At 38.5% G+C, this 22,213-nt stretch overlaps 1 protein-coding gene across 1 annotated transcript; it reads left to right on the top strand.

Annotated features, from left to right (window-relative positions):
- Positions 1–3,383: 3,383 nt before the first annotated feature.
- LOC139469425 (myosin heavy chain, striated muscle-like) lies at positions 3,384–16,330 on the top strand. The gene is made up of 32 exons (XM_071251590.1): positions 3,384–3,581; positions 3,846–3,989; positions 4,118–4,274; positions 4,798–4,825; positions 4,996–5,101; positions 5,286–5,378; positions 5,574–5,637; positions 5,780–5,878; positions 5,989–6,092; positions 6,275–6,676; positions 6,825–6,995; positions 7,512–7,815; positions 8,031–8,107; positions 8,414–8,501; positions 8,641–8,758; positions 8,932–9,189; positions 9,329–9,794; positions 10,152–10,507; positions 10,638–10,728; positions 10,887–11,030; positions 11,219–11,385; positions 11,509–11,587; positions 11,743–11,988; positions 12,210–12,406; positions 12,555–12,687; positions 13,074–13,290; positions 13,517–13,757; positions 13,975–14,167; positions 14,359–14,619; positions 15,066–15,305; positions 15,507–15,707; positions 16,166–16,330. The coding sequence occupies exons 1-32, from the start codon at positions 3,384–3,386 to the stop codon at positions 16,328–16,330; spliced, it is 5,808 nt and encodes a 1,935-aa protein (XP_071107691.1).
- The last annotated feature ends 5,883 nt before the right edge of the window (positions 16,331–22,213 follow it).

The raw sequence follows: 22,213 nt of genomic DNA, 5'->3' as shown, positions 1-22,213 counted from the left end.
TACTGTACATATACTTCACGACATACTTTCTAGCTCCAGATAATTCATACAATATTATCTTTACATATACATCACGCAACACTTTCTCACTCCAAATAGTTCAAACAAAATTAGCTAGTGTATATACACCACGTAATACTTTCTCACTCCCGATAGTTCATACAATTTAATCTATTGTATATACACCACTTAACACTTTCTCGCTCCAGATGATTCATACAATTTAATCTATTGTACATATACACCACGCAAAACTTTCTCACTCCAGATAGTTCATACAATATAATCTACTGTACATATACATCACATAACACTTTCTCACTCCAGATAATTCATACAATTTAATCTACTGTACATATACTTCACAACATACTTTCTCGCTCCAGATAATTCATACAATATTATCTTTTTATATACACCACGTACTACTTTCTCATTCCAGATAGTTCATACAATATAATCTACTGTACATATACACCACATAATACTTTCTCACTCCAGATAATTCATACAATTTAATCTACTGTACATATACTTCACGACATACTTTCTCGCTCCAGATAATTCATACAATAGTATCTTTTTATATACACCACATAACACTTTCTCACTCCAGATAATTCATACAATTTAATCTACTTTACATATACATCACGCAACACTTTATCACTCCAAATAGTTCAAACAAAATTAGCTAGTGTATATACACCACGTAATACTTTCTCACCCCAGATAGTTCATACAATTTAATCTACTGTATATACACCACATAACACTTTCTCGCTCCAGATGATTCATACAATTTAATCTACTGTACATATATACCTCTTAACACTTTCTCACTCCAGACAGTTCATACAATATAATCTACTGTACATATACACCACGCAAAACTTTCTCACTCCAGATAGTTCATACAATATAATCTACTGTACATATACACCACATAACACTTTCTCACTCCAGATAATTCATACAATTTAATCTACTGTACATATACTTCACGACATACTTTCTCGCTCCAGATAATTCATACAATATTATCTTTTTATATACACCACGTAATACTTTCTCACTCCAGATAATTCATACAACATAATCTACTGTACATATACACCACATAATACTTTCTCACTCCAGATAATTCATACAATATTATCTACTTACATATACACCACGTAATACTTTCTCACTCCAGATAATTCATACAATATTATCTACTGAACATATACTAAACATAATACTTTCTCACTCCAGATAATTCATGCAATATAATCTACTGTACAAAAAGACCACGTACTACTTTCTCACTCCAGATAATTCATACAATAAAATCTACTGCACATATACATCAAATAATACTTTATCGCTCCAGATAATTCATACACTACATTCTACTTACAGATACACCACGTAATACTTTCTCAATCCAGATTACCCATACACTACATTCTACAGTACATATACACCACGTCATACTTTCTCACTCCAGATAGTTCATACAATATAATCTACTGTACATATACACCACATAACACTTTCTCACTCCAGATAATTCATACAATCATGATTATATTCTTTACATATACACCACGTAATACTTTCTCATTCCAGATAATTCATAAATTATTATCTATTCAAAATACTCCAATGGAGGAGTCACTCATACATTATCAGGACTTACTGCATATTTTACTTTTATGTGATATGTGATTTCAAAGAATATGTATGTAACTCACTGATATATGATATATACCTTGTTTATATATATATAAAATGCAAGAATTAAATTATTAGCTTAAAGATAGTTCTTTTCTTAGGGATGCTGAAGAGGTACATGTAGAAGTGGAAAATCTCGGCTTTGAACACTGCTATTGAGTACGTGATGATTGGCACATATGAACACATCAGTGGACGCGTTCGAATCCGACACCACGTAAGGGTATACAGACCAGAAGTGCACTATTTACCGACAAACGGTATGATACGACGGATAGTATCGTATTTGGGGAAAATGAGAATGAAACGATACTCATCTTTGAGACATCTTAACTTACACATTTTACATATCCTTTCCTTTCCTTTCTATCATTGCTATATTTCATTCATTTACAATTAATTATTTATGGGGACTAAACCAGGATAATGAAGCACAAAATGTCTGTTCCTGTTAAGAAGAGTTCAGTACAGATTATGAGTGAGTGAGTGAGTGTGTGACTGATTGAGTGAGTATGGTTTCACCACGGTGGGGGACACCAGAAATGGGCTTCACATATTGTCCCATGTGGAGAATCGAACCCAGGCCTCGGCGTTACGAGCGAACGCTTTAACAACTAGACCACCCCCGCCGTCCCTACAGATTATGAGACCTCTGAGACGAGTGGTATTTCCTTCAAACCATTTATGAAGCTGGACACGTCTGAAAGCACGAGGGACACGGGTGGCCCAGTCGTCTGAGGCGCTGCTATTCACTGTACAGAGTTGCGTCCCTTGGGCACGCCAGAAACCTATGATTGTGGATTCGAATCCCGGGTTTCTAGGTTTGTCAGGACCATACCCGTGGTCGGGGGTTTCACCGAAGTGGTAAACGTCTGAGACCTGCATCACTTCGGGCATTCCTCCCACCTAAAGCTGACACGCCGTGATATCATTGGAATACTGTCAAAAGCGGCGTTAAAGGCAAACACACTCAATCAGTGAAAACACGAACACACCTCTCTCGCTCACGTAGATGTCAAAGCAATGAAAAAACACAGAAGACCGGTTGGTACGAAGTTACGTGTGGTGGTATAACACAAGACTGATTCCATTATCGCAATTATCACGTGGAACCCAATCGTCAATATTAGGAAGATAATATGCTAATTTATTGTAATACGACACGAATGAATGGGTAAGTAGCTCGAACGTGGTCTGGATAACATTACCCCTAACAGTTATCACAGGGTGAGGCAAAGACCCCCCTTCCCGACCCTCCTCCACACGTTTACCCCCTGCAGCTGACTGGTTAGCAGATGGCATTATCATGCTGTCCAATGAGAAGGGCAAATAACTGCAAATCAGCCAATCCATACCTTGCTTGTAACTTCATGTGTATATAAATAGGTCGTAAAACTCAGACGAATCAGATCAGCTACAGCCGTATGTATTTTTGATAATCTTACAACTACGTTGAGAATCTAATATCACTATTTGCTAGGAAGGTAGCATTTAAAGTAAGAGTTTCTTCACTGAAACACGTCCAACTCCGATTTACTCATAAACATATAATAACTTTTATCTGAACCGCGTACTTAAGATAATTCATTTTTCCATTTCAGCGCTGATAACCTGACTTCTCTCCTTTTACGTTTAATCTATCCGCTCTCGTCTGCGACGTCAACATGGCCTCCTACGATCCTACCGACCCTGAGATGCAGTATCTTGCTGTGGACCGCAAGAAATTGCTGAAGGAGCAGAACAAGTCCTTTGATGCCAAAAAATCGTGCTGGGCACCTGATGCAGAGCAGGGTTTCCGTGCTGCAGAACTGAAGAGCACAAAGGGCGAGGAGGTCACCGTCCTTATTCTTGAAACAAATGAGGTACTTTTCAAATGGTTGATTGACATGTATTATTAATGGCCATTGTTATTATCCTACAGACACAAATACGAAATTTGTAAATAAGATACTGTTATTTCAGCTATCCATATTGTTCATCATCGGCCAGTTGTGAATGCACGAAAACAAAGAGGTGTCGCTGCTTAGAAGACAAAAAGGGGGCACTCACTTTTATTAAGTTTCAACACAGTTTTATTGACACCTCTTTATCATTAAAACAACACTTTAAATTGCTTGTTATTTCAGACTAAGACGTTCAAAAAAGATGAAATTCAATCGATGAACCCTCCCAAGTTCGAGAAGATCGAGGATATCGCCAACATGACCTACCTGAACGAAGCCGCCGTCCTGTACAACCTGAGGTCCAGATACACCTCTGGCATGATCTATGTAAGTCGCATACTATGTAGCTCATACATAAGATGAACCATATTACCAACGTGAACCTTAAGATGTTTCATTAACAAAATAACCTCAGCGTAACAACTGACCATAAACTGATAATCTCCATCCTTCAGACATACTCTGGCTTGTTCTGTATCGCCATCAACCCCTACCGTCGTCTCCCCATCTACACCCCGTCCATCGTGGCCAAGTACAGAGGCAAGAGGAAGACCGAGATGCCTCCTCACTTGTTCTCAATCTCGGACAACGCCTACCAATTCATGGTTCAAGGTAAGGTTTAGTCTGTTTTCTGCTTTTAACAAATCACAATACGTAACTAATATAAAAAACAACAACAGTTGTTTGAAGGGTTAACTTAACGGGTTAAATATTATATACAAGTTTATACAATTACTCTTCATGCTCTCCTCTCACATGGTGAGGTGAAATGGAGTTTAACGTCGCGTCCAAGATTATTGCACTTCTATAGCGACGTGCATGTACGTGTGTGTATGTGTTTGTGTGGCTGCTTGTACTAGTCCGGACTGATACCGATTTATAGTGCTAGCTCACTGAGATACCATACCGAAGTTTAACATGAATACCCCACTCAGACATAGTATACTGACTCCGAGCCGACCAGTCCTTGTTTTAGCCCCCTAATGCCGAGCACCAAACAGGGTAACAACAAGTACCATCTTTTAACGCCTTTTGGTGTGACGCGGTGGGGGATCGAACCCCGGACCTTCAGCGGTCTGCTCTCACAAGACTTACATGCTACCAATATAATGATAAATACTACTTTTGCTTACAGATCGTGAAAATCAATCCATGCTGATCACGTAAGTTAGCTTTTACGTGTACGATACATTACAAGATCAAAGTGTCAACTCTTCAACTTTAGTTATCATTATCTAACTATTTTGAGGTAACAATCACATTCTGAAAAATCTTATCAAAATAATAACATGTATGAGCAAACATTTTGAATTGATAATCACCTTCAAATCAGTGGTGAGTCTGGAGCCGGAAAGACTGAGAACACCAAGAAGGTCATCGCCTATTTCGCCTTTGTCGCCGCCGCCTCCAAAGGAGAAGGGGAACAAGAGGACAAGAAGGTGAGAAGTGAAAGCTTACTTTCAGAAGCAATGTAAGAATTTCAGTTTTCGTTTCAGTTTCAATGATCGTTCTAAGCATAACGCGATTTTCAAATATATCCTGACAATAAATGAAACATTCAGACTTCATCTTGATACATTTGATACACATTGTTTAGACACACACCTATTGTATCTTTGAAAGGGATCACTCGAAGATCAAATCGTGCAAGCTAATCCTGTTCTTGAGGCCTACGGAAACGCCAAGACATCCCGTAATAACAACTCCTCCAGATTCGTAAGTTATTCAAATATTGTTTACTCCGATGCTGTAATGTTTTTCCCGAAAATAGAAATAATATATGTTGCTGGCACTTAAACATAATCAAAACACCGTGTAATTACGAATGTGGCATATTTTGTCATTGTCCTCACCGTATCTCACTGCTTTATGTATTCACGAATGATTGTGAGACATTATTATCCTCTGCAGGGAAAATTCGTCCGAATTCACTTCGCCACATCTGGCAAAATCGCTGGCGCAGATATTGAAACATGTGAGTAAATTGACCGCACTTGTTATAATCGTATATTTATTGTGATAAATGTACATAAAATGAATATATTATATTTCTATTCACATAACATTACTTATGTCTGTGAGACAAATTGACTATAATGGATTCTATCTTTTTCCAGATCTTCTTGAGAAATCTCGGGTGACGTATCAACAATCTGTTGAGAGGAACTACCACATCTTCTACCAGATGCTGTCACAGGCTGTTCCATCTGTGTTAGGTAAGCAGAACTACACATCATCATGTGTTAAACATAGCGTTAAATCAACGAAAAATACTTAATTCGAACTATTGCCAAATTCATTAATTCAAATCGATCTTTATTTACAGAGACGATTGTGGCCAAACCTGATGCTGGTCTGTACACCTTCATCAACCAGGGAGTCCTTACAGTCAACGGCATCGACGATGTTGAGGAGATGAAGATGACTGATGTTAGTTCCATAATTACACACTTTATAGAACAGAATTCATTTTATGAATATGATTTGCACAATCATTTGCATTTCGGGTTATACTGGAAATCGAAGAATTTCACTTTATATATAACATAATCAGTACAACTGTGGTGTTTTTACTGAGATCCCTTCCATGTTATTTTTTGCTTTTCATTTAGGAAGCCTTTGATGTCCTGGGATTCACTGGGGATGAGAAAACTAGCGCCTATAAATGCACTGGTTCAATTTTGCACATGGGTGAGATGCAGTTCAAGCAGAAGGGTGAACAGGCTGAGCCTGATGGAACTGCTGAGGCTGAGAAGGTTTCCTTCCTGTTGGGTGTCAACTGTGGAGACTTCCTGAAGGCTTTGTGTAAACCAAAGATCAAGGTAGCCATGGATTACGTCACCCAAGGACGAACCAAGAATCAGGTTCTCTATTCTGTTGGTGCTTTGGCCAAATCTCTCTACGATCGTGTGTTTAATTGGCTGGTCAAGAGAGTCAACCAATCATTGGATACCAAGAAACCCAGACAGTTCTTCATTGGTGTGCTGGATATTGCAGGGTTTGAGATCTTTGATGTAAGTAACACTCGTTTTTATAGTGGTAACAAAACATAATAGATGTAGTTATCAAAATACATTTTAAAAGTAATATTACGTTTCCGTTAACTGTGAGTAACAAATAATGATTGTTCTTAGACTTACAAGATTGATATATGTCATACAGTTCAACAGCTTCGAACAACTGTGCATCAACTACACTAACGAGCGCCTGCAGCAATTCTTCAACCACCACATGTTTGTGCTGGAGCAAGAAGAATACAAGAAGGAAGGCATAGTCTGGGAATTCATTGACTTTGGCATGGATTTACAGGCCTGCATTGAACTCATTGAAAAGGTAAAGTCCTTCTCATATAATTGACTGTAATTGGTCAATTAGACTTTTGCATACTATTATAAAGAGCATTATTATGCATTAAAGTGAGATTAATCAGAGAGCAGATCTACTGACCCCACATGAGCCCGTATACCGTCAGTAAAATTCCAAGATGGTTGATACTGACCTAATATGAGACAGTATACCGTCAGTAACAGCCATCTTGGATTTTCCAACACCCACCTCACATATTTCACATGACATTTTGTCATGACACACGTGCGATATGGATACCACAGACTATAAACTTTTCAGCATAATATATTCGTTATGGTGTCTTTAGTTGCCGTATACGGTGTCATATTAAGTAAGCACGCGCCTCGCCCAATATGTTTCTGCTAACCTAATATGGCACAATATACGGCAACCAAAGTCATCATAATAATATGATTATGTTGATAAACATAGCACAGAGCTATAAAATATAACCCTACGATCCTCTTGTGACCAGCTATTCTATAAATGATCATGTTACAGCCTTTGGGTATACTGTCCATCTTGGAAGAGGAGTGCATGTTCCCCAAAGCATCTGACAAGAGCTTTAAAGACAAACTGACCGAGAACCACATGGGCAAGTCTCCAAACTTCCTTAAGCCAAATAAGTCAATGAAGGGAGGGCAACACGGTGACTTCGCCCTGAAGCACTACGCTGGAACTGTTCCCTACAACATTGGAGGCTGGCTCGAGAAGAACAAGGACCCTGTCAATGAGACCATTGTTGATCTCCTGAAACAGTCAAAAGAACCACTTGTGCAGCTGCTCTTCACTCCAGCTGATGCAGGTGTGTAGGTTAGGGTTAGGATCAGGGTTAGGGTTATGTCACTCATGCTCCAATGAAATGCTTGTGGTTGCTTTATGTATGTAAGTTCAAAATGAACGACATAGGGATTCACAAAAGGAGCACATTATATACTATTTTCATAAATTATTTTAAAACTCTAATGATGGCAGACATCCCTCTCTGTATTAATAATGTATATCCCGTCAATGTTTCAGATGCTGCAGCAGCTGCTGGTGCCGGTAAGAAGAAGAAGAAGAGTTCTGCTTTCCAGACAATCTCTGCCACTCACAGGGTAGGATTATATTCATTTATATCTTTCACTGTGCTATTTAAAAGTGTATAGTACGCCAAACATACCTTATACATTTATACTTCAGCATTTAAAAACTCACCGTGACATGGTAGAACTTATGCAGAAGGTCTCACCCACTTACTTTCTCTCAACAGAGAGTATATCAAGATCCCTCATACATTTATTCTTTAGCATTTTCAAACCTCAACGTAACTTTGTCAAACATTCTCACTCACGAACTCACTTACTCTCAAAACATTATAACCGGCTGATGTAAGAGATCATGATGAAATGTATTTGTTTCAGGAATCGCTAAACAAGCTGATGAAGAACTTGTACACAACTCACCCACACTTTGTACGATGTATCATCCCAAACGAGACCAAAACACCAGGTGCTTACAGAAGTTATATTCGTTTCTTTGATTGAACATCACATGAATCGTATCATGTACACAAAGTAAATTATGATTTCATTGAAAAGAGTCGACCTGTCATTGTACTAATGAAGATGAACTGGATTTTTATTTCCAGGTCTGATTGATGCTGGTCTCGTGCTCCACCAGCTTCAGTGTAATGGTGTACTTGAAGGAATCCGTATCTGCAGGAAGGGCTTTCCAAGCAGAGTCGTGTACTCTGAATTCAAACAAAGGTGAAAAATGATTAAAGTTCAATATGTTTATGTACTGTAGGATGATATATTCATCGTATTGATCACGTCATTGTTATTCATTTCCATTATTAAATTTGCATGTGTTTTTACACAATCGCTCTCATTTAACGTCAGCAAATATTTAAATGAGGTTTTTTTTTGTTTATAAACAGATACTCCATCTTGGCTCCCAATGCTATTCCCCAAGGCTTCGTTGAGGGCAAAGTCGTCTCTGGGAAAATCTTGGAGGCTCTGCAAATGAACCCAGATGAGTATCGTTTGGGCAATACCAAAGTGTTTTTCAAGGCCGGTGTCCTTGGTCACCTGGAGGAGCTCCGTGACGAGCGTCTGTCCACGATTGTGGCTCTCTTCCAGGCTCACATACGCGGCTACTTAATGAGGACATACCTAAAGAATCTTCATGACAAGAGGTAACCATCAGTGCACACGTAACCTGCATATCAGCTTTATTGTTTGAATTTAACATTTGATGTTCCTGTCTTCTATTGAACATATCCGAAAAGGCGCTTTTAGAAAATGGTTATTGTCATTATAGAATTTCCTTTTTAGAGTTGCCCTGGAAATGATTCAGAAGAATATCCGCAAATGGCTGGCTATGAGGAACTGGTGCTGGTGGAGATTCTACACCAAGGTCAAGCCTCTTCTCAGTATTGCTGCTGCTGAAGATGAAATGAAACAAAAGGAGGAAGCACTGGCCAAAACAAAAGGAGAGCTTGAGAAGATCACTTCCAGATCAAAGGAACTCGAGGAACAGAATGTTACCTTGATGCAGGCTAAAAATGATCTATTCCTAGAGGTCCAGACAAAGCAAGACACCATCGATGACTGTGAAGAAAGAGTTGAACAGTTGTTGAAACAGAAAAATGACTTTGAAACTCATCTGAAGGAACTGGAGGAGCGCCTCTTGGATGAGGAAGATGTAAATGCTGATGCTGTTGAGAAGAGGAAACAAATGGAAACCGAAAACAACGAGTTGAAGAAAGATATTGAGGAACTTGAGAGATGCCTTGATAAGGTATGTAAATAATCTCTCCAGTTGGGATTCATGGTAATTAAAGCACATAATTAAAGGAACGTAATTAATTAGACAGCATGCAGGTTAATGAAACTGCCAAGTGATGGTCCACACGATATAGGTCAGGAAACGGTGGTTAAGATGTCTGGTACAATGCAATTCGCTATCTGTGCCTTAAACATTTAGGGGTCCCATCAGAACCTTCTCAGTACCATATCACAATCGTGGGATTCACCAGAATGGTAAACGTCTAAGGCCTACATCACTTTAGGATTATCTCGCATTACCATGACAAACGATGATATTTTCCAAAGGAATTTTAAACAAAACTCACATAAAGATGTTTTTCTGTTGTAGGCTGAGCAAGAAACCAAAACCAAAGAAAACCAAATCAGAACCCTAGAAGATGAAATTGCACAGAAAGATGAAGCTATGGCTAAATTATCAAAGAACAAGAAGGATATTGAATCCCAAAACCAGAAAACAGCTGACGCTCTTCAGGCTGAGGAAGACAAGGTGAACCACCTTACTAAATTAAAAACCAAACTAGAACATTCTCTAGATGATATGGAGGACACTCTTGAACGTGAGAAAAAGGTGCGAGCTGACGTTGAGAAGGTCAAGAGAAAGTTGGAACAAGATCTGAAGATGACACAGGAAGTTGTTGAAGAACTGGAGCGCATTAGGCGTGAAATGGAAGACACCATAAAGAGGTACTGTGTTGTTTTACAAAAGAATAAGTTTATTGTCATTTGTATTTCGTACGTGTTCACTCTGTTAAAATGTAGAGGAAGGGTAATTACTTGACTTACTATGTGATTGACACGTATGTCCTTTATTTAGGAAGGACAAAGATATGGCCACAATAAGCACACAGCTTGAAGATGAACAAGGCCATGGGGCTCAACTTCAGAGAAAAATCAAGGAGTTGCAGGTATAAAAATAAACCGTTCATTATTTCTATGCTCAATGTACAACCTAAACACATCACTTTTTTTCTTCAAGACAAATTAATTTGTGTAACATAACGCTAAATATGAACACTAAACCAAACATATAGATCGATTCATCAGTCTTCTGGTCCTATTTTAGGCTCACATTGAGGAACTTGAGGAGGAACTAGAAGCAGAAAGACAATCACGATGCAAGGTTGAGAAGCAAAGGATGGAGTTTGCTCGTGAACTTGAAGAACTTTCTGAACGTTTGGACGAAGCTGGTGGTGCCACGTCAATTCAGGTACATCCTTCAGGCTACAAAAGAAACATATACAATTTCAAAGATCTTGAGTATTATCACTGACACGTTGAAAAGTTTTTGTCCCTGATCGTGGGAGTATTTTGTATATTTCTGTAAGACAATATTATAATAATATAACAAAACGCATGATTTTCACAACTATATTTGATCTGTTCATTTTGTGTCAGGTTGAGCTAAACAAGAAACGGGAACACGAGATTCTAAAGATGCGCCGGGATCTTGAGGAAAGTGCTATTCACCATGAAACACAGATTACTGTCTTTCGTAAGAAACACCAGGATGCTGTCAACGAGTTCAGTGATCAGCTTGAACAACTACTCAAACTGAAGAGCAAGTAAGTGATGTGATGTAATGTCACACTTGCGAGTCATTTGTAATTGTAGAGAGACAATAATTGATTGAATTCATGAAGCACATTTTGACCTATGTTGACCCCCAATTTCAATCATGTCCTCAGACTCGAGAAGGAGAAGCAAATAATGAAGGGGGAAATTGATGAACTTCAAGCCCAGCTGGATCACGTCAAGAAGAACAGGGTAAGCAACTGCATGTGTTTGTCTATTGATTGATAATGTTATTGCGTTCTTTAGATGAAACAATATATCTAACATCTAAACAAAATCAATAAACTGAAAACGAATACATAAAATCCTTCTTCAATGAACTATATTAGAACCCTTCTCCCTCTCAGGGTTGCTCCGAAAAGATGTCCAAACAGGTGGAGACCCATATCACTGAGATGAACGTAAAGATTGAAGAGGGAACTCGACAAATCAATGAAATCCAGTCCAAAAAGTTCAAACTACAGACCGAATGTAGTGACCTCACCCGTCAGGTCGAGGAGGCTGAACATCACGTCAGTCACCTGACTAAAGAGAAGTCAACTCTGTCTAGTCACTTGGAGGAAGCCAAGACAAGTTTGGAGGAAGAGTCAAAGGTAGGCTATTCACATAATATAATCGCATTATCATTTTAGTCAACACAGTCAACAAGAGTGAGTGAATAACGTTAATGGCACGGCAAAACTATTATCCACAACACTGACTGTTAGAAATGTTTCTTATTATTGATATTTCATTTGAAATGCACAACATTACATGTTCATTTGTCTATTAACGTAAACGCTAATGTATCACATATTAATAACGTCTTCTGCAGATTCGAATGAAACTACAATCTGATGTTCGAAACCTGAACTCGGATATGGAGAGCATCCGAGATCAGCTAGAGGAAGAACACGAGAGGACTGCCACACTTCAGCGTCAGCTGGCTAAAGCGAACAATGAAGCTCAACAGTGGAAGTCCAAGTTCGAGACTGAGGGCATTTGTAGGATGGAAGAAATTGAAGAGTCCAGGTAACAAATAGGCTAATTTCTTGAAAGTTATCTTTAAAAACGTATATCAACTCTAATGTTTTGTTTGGCTTTGACAGACATGAAAAAGTTCCTTCAGAAGAATTATATAATTTGTGTCCTGTTGCAATAGAAATGTTTGGTTCTTCAGGCGTCGTCTCCAGGTTAAACTGACAGAGTCAGAACAATGCCTACAGGCAGCCTATGCCAAGTGCAGTGCGCTGGAGAAGGTCAAATTTAGACTACAGGGAGAATTAGAAGATCTCATGGTTGATGTTGACAGGGTAAGTACGTGTTCTACATGGTATTCTCATCAATATAGAATAAGAAACGACAGCGTCCTTCCCATATTCATAAGAAAGCTTTGCCCAAAACACAGTCAATAGTACGATTTCGACTATATCATTAGGACGTGTTCACGAATCATTAATCATATAGTGATGATACCAGGTGTTCACGAAAGGTGAAAAAGGAAGCAAAAGAGTCGAGAACAAAGGCGGATTACTAAATGACTTACAACCGACTCATTGCTTCCATGTCCTTATAACATGTTTCAAATTAATCATGGTGATCTCTGTAAACAGGTTTTGTTTTATCTGTGGTTAATGGCTTTTTATGTACATGCACTTGCTGCAGTAATATGCATCATGCAAACCAATACGTACTTCAGGCTAACGCAACATCTACGACCTTGGAGAAGAAACAGAGAATGTTTGACAGGACGGTGCAGGAATGGCAGGTCAAGGTCACCAACTTGCAGACAGAGCTTGAAGTTTCTCAAAAAGAGTCACGTAACTACTCAACTGAACTCTTCCGGTTCCGTAGTCAAGTTGAGGAATACCATAGTCAAGTGGAGACTTTAACAAGAGAAAACAAAAACTTGTCTGGTATGTGTCTTCGTGCTTTTTACAGATACTTATGAAATTATGTAACAGGTGCCCTACTGTATTAAACGTCACGGACTTATCTTTATAAATTAAATCTTTATAAATTGTCTTAAATTGTCTCGGTTGGCTATATTCAGTAATATTTTCATTCTTAAGTTTACTTAATCAGCAATGATATATTTGTACATGTATATTTTCATACACTCTTACGCTTTGAATCTTTCAGTTGAAGTCCGGGAAGTAACTTGTCAGTTAAGTGACGGAGGCCGTGGCGTTCACGACGTCGAGAAGATGTGCAAACGTCTCCAGATGGAGAAGGAGGAACTCCAGACTGCCCTAGAGGAGGCTGAATCCTCTCTAGAACAGGAGGAGGCCAAGGTGACGAGGATAACTTTGGAGTTGGCTCAAGTCAGAGCCGATATTGACAGACGTATAGCAGAGAAGGAAGAAGACTTTGAGAACACTCGGTAAGATATTGATATTATACATTTTTCTACAGACTTTCTTTATATTGCATTAACCAGTCCCATCATGAAACCGTTATATCCGTTCGATGTCAAACAATGTAGGACCAAAGAATACCAGACAGTTTTATTGCACCAGTGTAGAAGTGTCTAACAAGCTAAGTAGTTCATATAGGATTTTTATTGAAGGCTTATTGATCATGCATATGTATTTCTGCAGTCGCAACCAACAAAAGGTTCTGGCGTCGCTGCAAATCAGTTTGGAATCCGAAACCAAGGGCAAGAATGACGCCATGAAGATCAAGAAGAAATTGGAACAAGACATCAATGAGCTTGAGATCGCCCTTGATGCAGCAAATCGTTCTCGTGTTGAGGCTGAGACAAGTTCCAAGAAATACAACCTTGAGATCAGGGTATTTAATATGTCCCACAGTCATTCTTAAGAATTCGACATATACAACAGCAAGTTATTAGATGTTTCCGTCAATTCTCAGATATCGCTAGAATCATCTGAATCGTTTTTTGCTGACATAAGTTTATCGAAATTATATTGGGATATATTTTGTGGAAGATCTCAACACTCAAATTTGATTTTTGATTTTAGGAGCTGTGCATTAAGATCGAGGACTTCCAAAGATCACGTGAAGAGTCTCGCGAAGCCTACCAGTCTCTTGAACGCCGCTGCAACATGTTAAAGGGAGAGAGTGAGGAGATGCGCACATCTCTGGAGTCGTCTGAACGAGCCCGCAAGGCCGCCGAACTTGAACTGAATGACATCACAGCACGCATGAACATGCTTACCGTCCAGATCACCTCAACCTCAAGCCAGAAGAGGAAGTTTGAAAGTGACATCACTGCAATGCAGGTGAGACGATAGTTAAGAATCAGATATTTTAAAACAAACATCAGTGTTCTGAGTATGACCAACTGAGGAACCTGTGATTGTGTAGAGTAAAGTTTTTAACCGCCAGGATCTTCAGGCGGTGGACTTGAATGTATGATAGTCCCCGATTACGATCACTGGCCGCTTTGGGCTTTGATGATAAAAAGTGAAGCCCTGAAATGGCAAAACGTGATGTCCATTGTCAAAACATTTCTGATTGATTTTGTTGTTTCACAGGGACCTATCATGAGTGCACCTTAATCTAGAATCAACAAGTGGACAGAATATAAACGTGTTTCATAGTTAGCATGCTGTCACAGCTTCTTTTCCTCCAACTCTTTACTTCTGAAGTCAGTAAACAACCGTAAGTTTTGGGAAGGACGTGTGTCTTGTCTAATGCATTAATTATTTATTGTTATTTTCTACAGTCCGACCTTGATGACATGAGAAGCCAAATCAAGATATCCGAGGAGAATTGTAAGCGCGCTGTTGCTGATTTCACCCGTGTGTCTGAAGAGCTCCGAGTTGAGCAGAACAACAGCAGACAGCTGATGAAGGTCAAGATGCACTTTGAGAGTCAAGTGAAGGAGCTTCTGATCCGAATTGAGGAAACCGAGGGCTTGGGAATCAAGGGTGGCAGGAAGATGATCCAGAAACTCGAGCATAAGGTGGGTCTAATGCAGCAGAGATATAGTCGGTTGAATTCTAGCAGTATAATACTAGTATATAGTATATATGTAATTATCAAATATATGTCAAACTAATCATGCACGCAAAAATGAACAAATAAGTCGAAAGTATTTAATTATCACAAAATGTAATATTGCCTTATTCAGTAGTGTTGTATATCTTCATTTGTAATCGTTTAGATTCGTGAACTGAATTCTGAGCTTGAGAACGAGCAGCGCCTCCATGCGGAAACCCGGAAAAGTTCTCGTTTTGCGGAACGTCGTCTGAAGGATCTTGTTTTCCAAGCTGAAGAGGACAGGAAGACCCAGGAGAGACTCCAGGAGACTGTGGACAAGCTGAATGCTAAACTGAAGGCCTACAGGATACATATTGAGGAAGTAGTAAGTGATGACATATTCACTTTGAACACTCACCTGTATCAATCTGAATGTATTAAACATTTACCAGTGGAAAAAGGATGGGTTCATCCTCTACAATGCAGCTGCTACTGTCAATCAGGCTCATGGAAAGTAAGGTTCAATAACCAACACTGAACCTTTTTATCTTGTAATGCCATATCATATTCAGTTAATGCCGTTTCAATGGAAACTGTGTTCTCATTATTTCCATATCAATTATGTGGATTAGGCTACATCAGACCACAACAAACAAGTTGTTATCCATATATTGTGTCTACTTTGTCATCCGTCAACTTGTAAGTAATGCCTATCAAACAATACATGAGACTAAACAATTGCTAGTTGGAGCAGGAGCTATGATCACAATGTTTAATTCCTACAGCCAACCTCAAATTTCATATAAACTCGATTATACATGAATCTATTTCCGTTGCTTCCAGGAGGAGATTGCGACCATGAACCTGGGCAAGTTCCGCAAGATGCAGCAGGACCTGGAGTATGCTGAGGAGAGAGCCGACTCCGCTGAGGCAACTGTCCAGAAACTCAGAGTCAAGAACCGCGTCTCTGTTTCCGTCGTTCGCAGCTACTCGAAGACGACTCAATAACTGATGTTGGCAGGCCTTCCAATGAAGTGATCACTGTTCAATATTTAAACCTAATTTATTGATAAACCTCCTTGTTTGAAAGTCAATAAAGCATATTTATGAAAAGGTTTTCTGTCCTACCTAGCGATCCACATCACTGTCAGCTTTTACCTACACATGAATTTATCCCAAAAGCATTAATATGCGATTTATCACTCCAGACCATTCCTGCTATATTTGTTACTAAACATATCCACTACACAGTACCTACTCACTTCCGATCATTCATGCTGTATTAGTTACTAAACTTCTGCGCTTCATACAGCCTTCTCACACCAGATCATTCCTGCTATATTACTTGCTAAATATATCCATAACATAGTGCCTTCTCACTCCAGAAAATTCCTGCTATATTAGTTACTAAATATATCCACTACATCGTGCCTTCTCACACAAGACATTCATACCATTTTAGTTACTAAATATATATCCACTTCACAGTACCTTCTCACTCCAGAAAATTTATACTTAAGTAGTTACTAAACATATCCACTACATCGTGCCTTCTTCACACCAGACATTCATACCATATTAGTTGCTAGATATATATCCACTTCATAGTACCTTCTCATTCCACAAAATTCATACTAAAGTATTTACTAAACATATCCACCACATAGTACACTACTGCCTAAAAGTTCATTCCCCTAACACGCGTTGAGAACGCGTGTAACACGCAAGTGACACGGGTGCTCAACGGGTTGCACACGGGGTTAGCACCCGTTGGACACGGGTGTGCAACGGGTGTGCGTCGCGTGTGCAACCCGTTGCACACGCGTGTGCCACGCGTGTAACACGGGACCGGGTTCCAGTTGAAGTTGACAAATTTATCAAATGAATAGTGAGATAAAACAAAACAGTGAGATGTGAAATTTGAGTTAATGAGCGGCCATTGAGCTGTGCTCACCAGACCGTAAATACAAGGTCGGCCCATCTTAATTAGTGTTCGGTTGCTAGACTTTTATGGCATGAACCATTCCACTAGGGTCCAGTCTAGCCATTGTGGCTAGCCGACAGTAGAACAGTAGTGAATTTAAATGCGAGTTTATTGCAAGGGGAACCCCCGTGTTGACACGATTGTCGCGGGTTGGTAAATGTTCGCCATTAATAAAATGATTGTTTGTGGATTGCGAACATATTCATTTGCCCACACGAGTCATTCCATTTGATTGCAAATATAACGTTTTTCGTTCGCCAAATTTATGCTTTAGACAGTACAATTATGATATAGCCGTCACCACTACTAATGTCTCATTATTTCACGTAGGAATATGTCCCATTTCCCCACACCCCACTTTCTGTGTTGTATTTTGAAAGAATAAATAAAAGAAGGTTTTGTGTGGGACACTTTTATACTAATTATAAGAGGATGTTGTAAATGAATATGAACAGCCATGCTGTCTGACAGTTGATAGAATTTGAGATCTTCACAATCACCGGGTGTGACCATGTTGACAGTATTGCTGGGGATACCAAACGTAACAGTTTATTATTAGAGATTGTGAGTACCTATACCACGTAGATAGGATATCTTTAGGATTTTAATCCTTCTTTGAGAGGCATTTAGAAGTTGGAGTACTACGTTAGGAGAAGATTTATGGGTGACTTTAATCCTTTCTTTCTCTGTGGGCAATCCTTTCATGTTGATTGGAGGAAGTCACTCAACCAGGTCATGACAGGTCGTGAGTTTACTCACTAACTACTGTGAGCGTTTTTGGCATGACATCTTTTCTTGTATAAACATAGAAACGATGCTCACTCACTCACTGTTAATCTTCTGCAGTTTGCTGGCAAAGTGGGGATAAACCTCAGTGTCAAAGACGATCAAATTTAGTTCGAATCCTTGTTTATATGTGACATCTCCCAAATGGGGACATTTTCATAAACTTGGCAAGTGATGATGAATTTTAATATTAATATTATTATAGTTTATGAAATTGTTAATAAAACTTTAATAAAATTGTGCTTCACTCTCACGAAAAATATATTGTCTGTGAGTAAGTTTATATGTCACGTTACATCGGCATTTTTCAGTGATATTGGGACTGCATGAAACATGGCTGGTTTTACATTTCTGATACAGGTGCTTGACTGACTGAGTAGTTCATGATCAATAAGATATGTTTAAATCAGTCAAGTTTGCAACAATAGATGAATAAGTTGATACATTTGGACCGCAGTTACCGATTACCAACTTAAGACATAGAGACGGGGAGGAGATATATAACCAAACCTATGATCCTGTTGAGACAGTTGACAGTTAGAACGTTGGATTAAATGACAGTAACTAATTTGAACATTCCCCAGTTATATCATAAAATACATCATAACTCATAACAGTCCGAGAGACAGCTTCCAGACTTATACTAGTATTGAAGGGACAATAGCTTTTGACAGTTTAAAAGTAAACTCACCTTAAGGTGCTTGGCAAGTCAAAACTTACCTCCCTGTATATGTTTTTTAGGTTTGACAGCAACTATGCTTGTAGATTTCATAGATAGACATGATTGGTTAGCTAGATGTTATTACAATAAGCGAAAATGTCTTAAAAGTCCACAGTTTGTTTAAAAGTACAAAAAGTGTGTTATAGATCTATCAACGTTTTCTTTTATTGAACATAATATTTGCACTATATTGCTGTAAGCTGTAAATAATCTAGCCTCCCCATGTACGTAACTTACATATATTTATGTATGACCAGAACAGCAAATAAAGTTCTGGTAGATAGGTACCTCGGAGATTTAACGTGCGCTTTCCGACTTTAGCCTATCTCGCACACGGGGAAGCACTTATACTATTAGGGTAAAAAAGCGTAATGATTAAATAAAGAAGTGCAAACACCTACCCCCCCCCCCCCCCCCAAAAAAAAAATAAAAATAAAAATAAAAAATTTAGTCCTTGTAGTAGTCTCTTGGTCAGCTTCTCATCCTGAGGGTCGGGATTCTGGTAGAGACTCTTGGCAAGGAGGGCGGCGGTATTGGCGACGAAGTGGTTTGAGGTCGGTACGCCACTACTCTGGAAGAAGTGGTACAAGTCTGTGTAGTTTGTGATGTCTTACTCGATGTCCTGTCCCCCCTTCTTGTGCACCATAACGAAAGGGACTCCTTGTTTGGCGTAGAGATATTCCTTTGGGGTGTTGATCTGGTCAACCTTGAGATCCGGCCGGGGCTTGTAGTGGTTGATCGGAATGTCTGATTTTTCCACTAGTAAATAAAGTTCTTTGGTATGACCTCTTTTATCCCTGCTGACGTTATCCTAATGTTCAGTTTCAGTCTGCCTCACCAAGCGTAAGAAAGCATTGTACATGATAAACCACACTGATGCAATTTTCTATATATATATTTGTAGATATGAAGCATTCTAGTTCATTGTGGATACACTGGGCAGACAGAATTGTGTTTATTTCCAGGCCATCCTGATCGTCCTGATATTTGAAAAGCGTATATTCAATTTTCTGATAACAGCAAATATAACCTTAGAAAAAGATTCAACATACAAACAATCAAATGTAGAACACAGACCTATGCTTATTATCATTTCTTCTGGATATGATCAACCTGCGGAACCCTCTATCCGATGAAGTAACTAATGCTCGCTCATTAAAAGAAATCAAATCCTTAATTAATCGTTCTGATGCAATTATTAATATTTTTTACTTCAAATATTTTCATAGATCATGCCAAATTGTCCACTGTCGCCTTAGGCTCGGCTGCAGTGACTTAAACGCTGATAAGTTTAGACGACATGTATCAGACATACCAGACTGCACTTGTGGATATCACCTTGAAGATGCAATTCACTTTTTCTATAACTGTTAAAAAATACGATAATATCAGAAACACTGTGTATTTCTACACACATGGGTATGGTCTAAAAAGGATATTACGTGGCAGTAGTTAAGCAGTTCTACAAACATGACTCTTCTTAAATCAGTTCATGACATCATTGTCAAAAGCAAAAGGTTTGAGTAGCTTAATTTTATGCATGTAGTAAAGGAAAACTGCATTACCTTATTTCACAGACACCACTTGCTTCAGTGTACTGGCTTCGTGTATTTCATTTGTGCGTTTTGTATGTTTATGTTCATCACTCTCTTATATATATATATCCAGCTGTTGTTAAGTTGTTACCTGGAGAGGTATTACATAAGCAAGTTTTGCTTGTTTACCGATCCAGATTTCTTTTGAAATAAAAATACGTTTAAGCCAACACAGCTAACCCTAAAACACATGATTGTAAACTATTCAAAAAGGAGCACTAATCTCTGGCTTCTTCTCGGGTGTCGAACTCAAACTCAAACTCATTTATTCTTAGAATAACATGACATACAATTATCTACAATTTTTATTATGTACAATTTAACAAAAATGATAAAAATAGGATACGTGGACACTAATACAATTTACCAATTGTATTGTACACATTGTTAAGGAATTTAGATAGGCCTTTTAGATTTCTTACACTGTTAGTGGTCATAATTTTCTTAAATGTTTGGAAACTTAAGATATTGCTTATTTAAGAGTTCATATCGCCGTTGGTGTAAAGCTTCACATCGGAATGAATAATGCAATTCATCTCCCACAGCGATAGAATCACAGAGTGGACACTGGCTGTCTTCCCTGGGAATGTTCAGCCATCGACCAGTTTCAACTGGTAATCCTTGGTTAGAAAGTTCTGAATTTTAGTATTGGGAGAAATATTGATTTTAAGAGCAGTAGATATTTCGCAAATGAAGGTTGATTCTTCAGGTAATACGACCTTTGGATTTCCGCTTGGGCTTACTAGCTGCCGTGAGTCAATTTGCTCGTTAACGCAACCGAGCGTGACAAGAGACTGGGCTACCAGTCTGCAAGGACAGCTAAATAAACTTACGCATTTTTGAAAACTGATTGGTTACCCGTGATCTATGAAGATTTCAACAAAGGGCGCATGGTAATTAATTTCTTCAGCCTAAACAAACAGACAAATAACGGCGAAAGCTCATCGGATGTCGTTATTTGGAAATACCCCTGATTGTTACAGTTTGATAATAAAAAAAGTATCCCTGAGTGAAAGCATTTGCGGATTTCGGATTGCGTGGATGATACAATTACTACTCCCTTGTTGTCATCCACATTTTCTGGTATAACCCTACACTTCTGTATTTGTCGTAATTCACATGCTGCTCAGTTAATGAATTTATATTATGTATACTCAGTTGTAGCACCACTCAGATTACCGGATAAAGGTTCAAATTTGGTCTTTCTTATACCTGGGGTAATTATTTAATCTAAATCCAGGTTTGAAGTGAGGTGGAATGTGAATTATGCACGTGGCAGCCCAGCAAGAGATGTATGATCAGTTGATTTACTTTTTTTGTAAATCAACTGATCATTCCCAGACATCAAAGGATCAACAGGAAATACGTTGATTGATTAATTACTGTTATCTTGCACAGTGGATATGTCAAAAGTAAGTGTTTACATGTGAAGGTAGGGTTACTAAACCTAGGGAATACACTGATATCATGGCGTGAAGTACAGATGTAAAAACAACATACTTTGTTCAAAGGGTAACCGATAATACACTGACTGGTTGTTCATTGTTATCTAACTCAATGTATGTTTTTAAGAACCGTGGACATTATAAAAATAGTTGTCACGTGGGCTTTCTCAGCTAACTTGGCACCTATGTGAAACAACTGAAACAAACTAAGTGATCAGTTAAGAAACAGACACGGGTTATAATATTCGATACATTTAAATAACGTTTAAAAACGATATATTTAAATATTTTAATATATTTCATATATATTCCAAATATTGTTTCCAAATAATTATTATTAAAGTATTTGATTCTCACATA

This window comes from Haliotis cracherodii, unplaced genomic scaffold (assembly GCF_022045235.1).
Source record: "Haliotis cracherodii isolate W230 unplaced genomic scaffold, xgHalCrac1.p SCAF_2, whole genome shotgun sequence".
Taxonomy (NCBI): Eukaryota; Metazoa; Mollusca; class Gastropoda; order Lepetellida; family Haliotidae; genus Haliotis; species Haliotis cracherodii.
This window is presented reverse-complemented; position numbering and strand designations above follow the sequence as displayed.

What these genes read in the sequence shown, in the direction of transcription:
- LOC139469425 (XM_071251590.1), top strand. Translation starts at nt 3,384, where the DNA reads ATGGCCTCCTACGATCCTACCGACCCTGAGATGCAGTATCTTGCTGTG. An exon ending in CTTCACTCCAGCTGATGCAG is followed by an intron (nt 7,816 to 8,030) that starts GTGTGTAGGTTA and finishes TCAATGTTTCAG; the next exon opens with ATGCTGCAGCAGCTGCTGGT. An exon ending in AGAAAACAAAAACTTGTCTG is followed by an intron (nt 13,291 to 13,516) that starts GTATGTGTCTTC and finishes TGAATCTTTCAG; the next exon opens with TTGAAGTCCGGGAAGTAACT.